This window comes from Armigeres subalbatus, chromosome 1 (assembly GCF_024139115.2).
Source record: "Armigeres subalbatus isolate Guangzhou_Male chromosome 1, GZ_Asu_2, whole genome shotgun sequence".
Lineage (NCBI taxonomy): Eukaryota > Metazoa > Arthropoda > Insecta > Diptera > Culicidae > Armigeres > Armigeres subalbatus.
The window spans coordinates 311,786,063-311,792,333 of record NC_085139.1 but is presented as its reverse complement, the minus strand read 5'-3'; the positions used below and the strand labels follow the sequence as shown (position 1 = coordinate 311,792,333).

General features: G+C 41.0%; 1 protein-coding gene across 1 annotated transcript; it reads right to left on the bottom strand.

Moving 5' to 3' along the window:
* Positions 1 to 3,754: 3,754 nt before the first annotated feature.
* LOC134217803 (uncharacterized) lies at positions 3,755 to 5,412 on the bottom strand. The gene is made up of 2 exons (XM_062696623.1): positions 5,085 to 5,412; positions 3,755 to 5,020 (listed from the first exon to the last, which is right to left on the bottom strand). The coding sequence occupies exons 1-2, from the start codon at positions 5,372 to 5,374 to the stop codon at positions 4,375 to 4,377; spliced, it is 936 nt and encodes a 311-aa protein (XP_062552607.1). The 5' UTR covers positions 5,375 to 5,412; the 3' UTR covers positions 3,755 to 4,374.
* Positions 5,413 to 6,271: the final 859 nt, after the last annotated feature.

Sequence of the window (6,271 nt, the reverse complement as noted above, 5' to 3'; positions counted from 1 at the left end):
CTTTTTTATACATCTCTCGCACATCTTCGCACTCAACATCATCAGGTACTCATAAGAGTGTACGTAACGAACAATTTGCTCCTGAGCACGGTTTCCTTCCACCCTTTCACGGACATGGCAGTTGTGCGTTGCTTTTTTGTTGAGTGGGGTGCCCTTTGTAAACACGAGTGCATTTAATTTTGGATTCCTTGAGGAATGTCCTTATTAAAGACATATTATATTAGACATTGGGATGAATTTCACTTTGAACTTGAATATACAAATACAACAGTTGTGCCAATTATGCGTCTTGAATGACTCGAGAATTGTCGAATCTGACACGTCTCACGTGACAGACCGTGTAATATAAATGGGAGGTATCGACAATTCTCATTTTACTTAAAGTATTGACTCTAGAGCGTAAAGATTTAAAATGCACGCAAGTAGTGCACTCTCTTGTAATGAACATTTGTTGAGGCATGAAACATACATCAATGTCTTTGAAAGGGTATAAATAAAAAGTTGAAAACATACCACGTTGCAGTAGAAACGTAGAGTAAAAAACGACTGAAAGGTGCATCATCAACATTTCTGATTTGCTTGGGTCATCATCACCTTTCAAAATGGTTAACGCAGAAAAAAAGCAACATAAAACTTTTCAATGTAAAAATACAACTCACTTCTAGGGGGATCGATCATCTAACCGCGTATTGAAAAACCGATCCTGATCATACCTGAGTGTGACTTATATAAAAATCAGTGAACCCATTAGCATTGATTTCGTTTTGAAAACTGGATATGTGACGTGAATGGTTTTGGTTCAGTACCGAATTCGGGCCGATTATTCCCTAAAACCTTAATAGCCGAAACTCCAGATCGCAACCACTAACTCGAACTAAATTCATAACGTAAAATGCAACATGCCGCATCAAGATCGACTGAAATTATGTTCTCCATCAACGATAAACACGTTCGCGTAACGCGACACCATTTGCAGAACACTGTTTGTTGATCAGCGTAACGCGGCGGGTTTTGAATCAATCCATCATTTTTTCATATAATATCCGTTTTTATCCGTAATTTGAATTCACATCCTCATTTGTATTAATGTATACGAGAAATGCTCTGAATAAACCGAGATTCCAAACCTTATACCAGAGCTAAAAAACGCACTTGCATTGCCAATTGCAAAAAAGTGCATTTCAGCGATGGTGTCGCGTTACGAAATGCAGCGCGTTATATTAATCATATTCAAAGCGAAACATCTTAAAGTTAATATACCATCAGAAAGGAAATTTAGTGAGGATAATTTTAAACCTGTTTAATCATATGTCCCCGAAGTTAATTTTCGAATGCGGACCTAATTTCTCACTGAAAGTCGACTCCTCATGGTGTCGCGTTACGCTGGAATGTGTCTGATTTGAAAGCGCACCGCCCTCCCTGTGGCGATTCTCGTGATGTTGCCCTCCTCGTAATCTTCGAGGACGTCGACTTAGATTCCCTCAACGATGGTTCCGTCACCTATTAATGTCACCACTGTGAATGGTTCTATTCTTCCAATGCTGAAATGGAAAGCCAATCAAATTCAAACTTCTGCACATGCCCCTCCTCTTTCCAATACACATTCACTGTGCATCTAAACTTCTACTTTCTTCTGGAGCTCACCCAAGTCATTTTTGATGCCGCCCGCGCATTCATTTCTCAATCTAAATGCCAGTCGTAAAACAATCCTCTACCAGAAGGTAGGCCTAGGGACACCCGGCCAAGATTAATGCTCTGGAGGTATACCGGGAGGAAGCAATGGGAAGAGGCCAAAAAGAAGCAATGGGAGTAGTTTCTCGATTCCATTAGCTTTTTTCCAATCCGCAGAAGGAACTTGGGGTGATGTCAACTACATCACAGGTAACAAACGGTCTTCTCCTATTCATCTAGCAACAGACACCTTCCTGAATATTTGAGTATCGTCCGGAACTAGCCCATATTTTGTCACCCTAGGGGAGGTGCTCCAGAACACCTTCGAAGAAGGAAACATACATTGTCTCTTGAGACATCTCGAAGGCATTCAACCGCATCTGGACCTCAGTACTGAAACATTTCGTTAAATAAGCTTCGCCAAAAATATACTAGTATTTGAGCGGAATTTTCAGGGATCTATCTCCCAATATCTACTTCTTCACCTGTGCTGATAACATTCTCTTGATCATTGTTAGGGACATCCCGGGGCCTTCCAGGATTCGGACTCAATCTGCCATCAATCCCGTCCTCTGTAGAGCATGAATATGAATATGAAGCCATCAGGCCACCAAAATGTACTATCCCCTTAAGGGTGATTTTACAATCCATTAAGTGGGGAAGGTGACGACATGGGTTTTCGTCGATGAGGTTCTCTGTCAGAACATCCACGCCTCGTTGAAGCTTTGCCTCAAGCGCTCTGATTACTGTACCTTTCTACGACTGCGAACAAAGACACAATGCCGCCTTCTGGAGGTTCTGGCATGCCAAAGGTTAACAGGTTAAAAGACAGCGGTCCAAGGATATTGTCTGGGGACTCGAAATGTCATAAGGCGAGTTCGTACTATCCTCTTTAATCCCACCACTTGATTGTAACTTTAACAGGTATGTATTTCAAACTCTACAGTAAAATCGTCTTCACTAGAGGCAAGTGAAGACATTTCACTAAAAGTTCAAAACAATTTTCTTCTTTGTCGAATCAGTTTCTATACGGTTGAACAATAGCGGAAATCAAACTGTTCCTCGAGCAAGATGTTGTCGTGTTCAGTAGACCCAGGCAATCGGTTATGAATCGCCTTTTTAAGCAGCTTGGATAACCCTGAACGAAGGCTGATACGTCGATAGCTTTTTGGGGAGGAAGGATCCTTCCCAGACTACCATTTAGAGATGCCTTACATAGATAGCGATGGGAAGTAGCTGAGTCAAATACACTGATTTGAAATCAGTGAAAGGGGCTCGAAAAACGAAGCACTCAGGATGTTATCGAAGCCAGGAGCCTTCTTGTATTTTGATGATTTGATACATGTAGGTCATAACATTTTTGGGAAGAAGAACGAATGGATGCCAAGCGATAATTTTTATTTTTATGTCATTGTTGGGTTTATAGATTCATAGCTCAGCGTGTCGATTGGTGTGCAGCAAGCCACGACTAGGGCCCCTTATTGTTAGATCCCCGTAGCGTGCTATTTCGCTCTTGCCATTTGGAATCACAAATTTGGCTATCCTGCCAGGTAATTTTTTAGATCCAGACGATGATTGCAAAAGGTGAGTTGAATTCAAGTGGCTAATATGCGAAGAATACAATATTTGATGGATTAAAAAATCACAACCTACAAAGCACCCCTGGAAGACCTTTGGAAAATGGTTTGTGGTTTGGACAATCACAAGGCGCGTCTGGAAGACCACCATATTATGAATTGTAGTTTGAACAACCACAAAGCGCGGCTGAAAGATCGCTGCAAATGGTTTGTGATATGGACTCATCTTCGCCAAAATAACGTAGGAAAAAATCATTGCATCCTATGCTAGAGGATTTTTTTTGCCTTTTTATGAAGAAGGGGAATGCGTGGTTTGAGTAGTTACCATCATCGTGTGATTATACATTAACACCTTAGCGTGTCAATCGTGAGCAGCAAGCCATGTAACTCGGGCCCTTTGTAGTCAGATCACCGTGGCGTGTCCACGCACCCACGAAGATCTGGTGTCATCCTATTTCAATGCGGCCATTTAGGGTCCCACAGTCATACAACCTCTTTTACTGGATGGCACTACCACTGCGTAGTCTGGGCGTTCAGAAGAGCTCCATCTTTGTTGGTCTGAAGTAATGATCCTCCGGGTTCCCCTGCGCAGACTATTATTTGGTTCTTCGCTATTGGACGAGTCGAACAAATGTTTTTTTTGTCGAAAATTAAAACTTACATGCTAATGTTAGTTCGTCGTAGCGAAATATTGGTGGTAGAATCAAGGTCAGATTATTCAATACTACAATAGGAAAACAAAGGAGTTAAAATTCCTAGATTATGATAATACTGATTTTTACATAGATGAAATTGTTGAACGAATTTGACACACCTTCATCCACATCAATTAATTCGCAGATTTGTTTGAAATTTCACAATTTTTCATAAATAGAACAGTTCAACAATTATTTAATAGATTGTCCCTAAGTTTTAGCAGTTGACCGAAGAAAAAACTAGGTAAAAAAATTATCACTCAACAGCTCAACGGCGCTGAAATTCACAGAAATCTAAGAAACGAATTGAATGCGTATATACACGCCTCCATTCAGTTAATTTATCATGAATTTCTGAGGAACTTAGAGCTCTGCTGCCAAAGTCCTCCATAGCTGAACAATTTATCCTAAACATTAAATTTATTTTCCTATCAATTATTTTTAAAACTTTTAGTGAACCGCCCTACGAAGTTTTTCACCCCATCACTAGCTTTTCTCGCCACTTTGCTAAACACATTCTCCTCAGGGGGATCATCATCCAGAGTGTCCAAATGCTTTGGCTTCACCGGTCGATATTTGTTCTTCGAAGGTAGTCGCGTCAATTTGATAAAAGCAGCTTCGGTTGGCGTCTCGGTGGTGGTGGTAGTTGTGGTAGTGGTTGTGCTGCTGTTAGTAGTGCTGTTAGCAAAGATAGAAGCAATCAAACCGACAGCTCCCGTGATCAGTCCGGCAGAGGACAGAATAGACGACAAAGCCAACGGGACATAGAATGGAATGATGGCGGCTCCATGACCGGCATTAGCGTGTTTCTGGTGCGACAGATACTTTGTGGACAGTACTCCTAGGGTGAATGCGTTCGTTGATGCCATCGCCTTTAGGCCCATAACCATTTTTGCGACAATCAAAAGGTAAAGGCCTATGAGAGCTGGCAATCCAATGGTAACCATTGCAATGAACAATGCCTTCAGAGCCAACACGATCATAATGACCATTTCCTTACTGATGGTTGGGCTTTTATAGACTATAGGCGGGGTAACGGGTTTGACAAGCACTGGATGTGTTCCATGTTTTTCGTATCTGGAAAAATTCGATAACAATTATTAAATAGAATTCACATGTTAAGACCAAATGAAACACTTACATCTCATTCGTGGGTTTATGGGGAAAACTTGATTCTTCGCCTTCATAATCCGCATATGTATAATCATCTTCTGATCTGAATTTATTTTTATATCTGGCGGATGACGCATACACATCACGTTTAATTTGCTGGAGTGTACCATCATCTAAATAATCATCATCAAAATTATTTTCCTTTTTCGATGGAAAGTATTTGCCTGAATTCACGGTGATGATAAAATGGGTCAACAATATCACAAGACAGTTTTCAATTCGCACGAACTTTGTATATTCAATGCACATATTGCCCATTTTTATATAACACTCCAACACAAGATCATAATGTTTCCCGATCGGAATTCGCGCTCAACTGACCAACCCCACGGGAAATGTGGTTGGTTTTATACGCTCCTCCGGGATAGAACGGAGGATTGATTGATAATGATAGATAATGCTTTGTCAGATCATCGGCAATAAGCAGGTCATAAGATCCGAAATACGCATCTGAAGAAGTGCATGGGTAATGTAATCGAATGAACTCACTTTGAGGAAAATTGCTTTCGCCGATTGATATTGGGATAAAAAATAGTGAAAACAGAATATGATATCAGTGCGAAGCTGCCCGCCTAATCAAAATCATTTCCGACTGTGCCTGTCTGACGTATACAACGATCCCATCGACTGATGTTGGTTTCGTTTTCTCCTGGACTTTCGCTAGCTTCTAGCTAATGGCAGTTAGCTTTTCACTTGCTCTTCAGTTGTTTATTGAAAGACTTCAATGGTAATAGCAATGCACGAGTTTGGATATTGGGGACCACACAATACCAGATCAGTCGTAAAAATTATCAACAAGAAAGTTACCCACGAAAATTGAACCCGTCACCACTATATTGGTAATATCGTGCCATTACCGGCTACTCTATCAGAGGTGATAAGCACTGGCATCCATTTAAAATAATTAATTTCCGGAGGCATGATTGAAAATTGGCCTAAAAGATGGAACAAAACAAACGAGAAAATAGCATTGACCCAACCAACGAAACAAACCCACAGACAAGGTCACCAGGTCTGTTGCACAAGTGAAGCGGTCTGCGGGATGGATCGAGTGTGGCCTACTGAAGGTGGAGGTGCTCATTATCATATCATCATTTGCCTCAGCATGGCCGATAAGGCGCCGTTATTCTAGAACTAACCCCAAATTATGCTACT

Excerpts from the sequence above, each read along its gene's own strand:
- LOC134217803 (XM_062696623.1), bottom strand. The coding sequence starts at position 5,374 with ATGGGCAATATGTGCATTGAATATACAAAGTTCGTGCGAATTGAAAAC. Across the intron at positions 5,021-5,084 it reads CATAAACCCACGAATGAGAT|ATACGAAAAACATGGAACAC; the intron begins GTAAGTGTTTCA and ends GAATTTTTCCAG.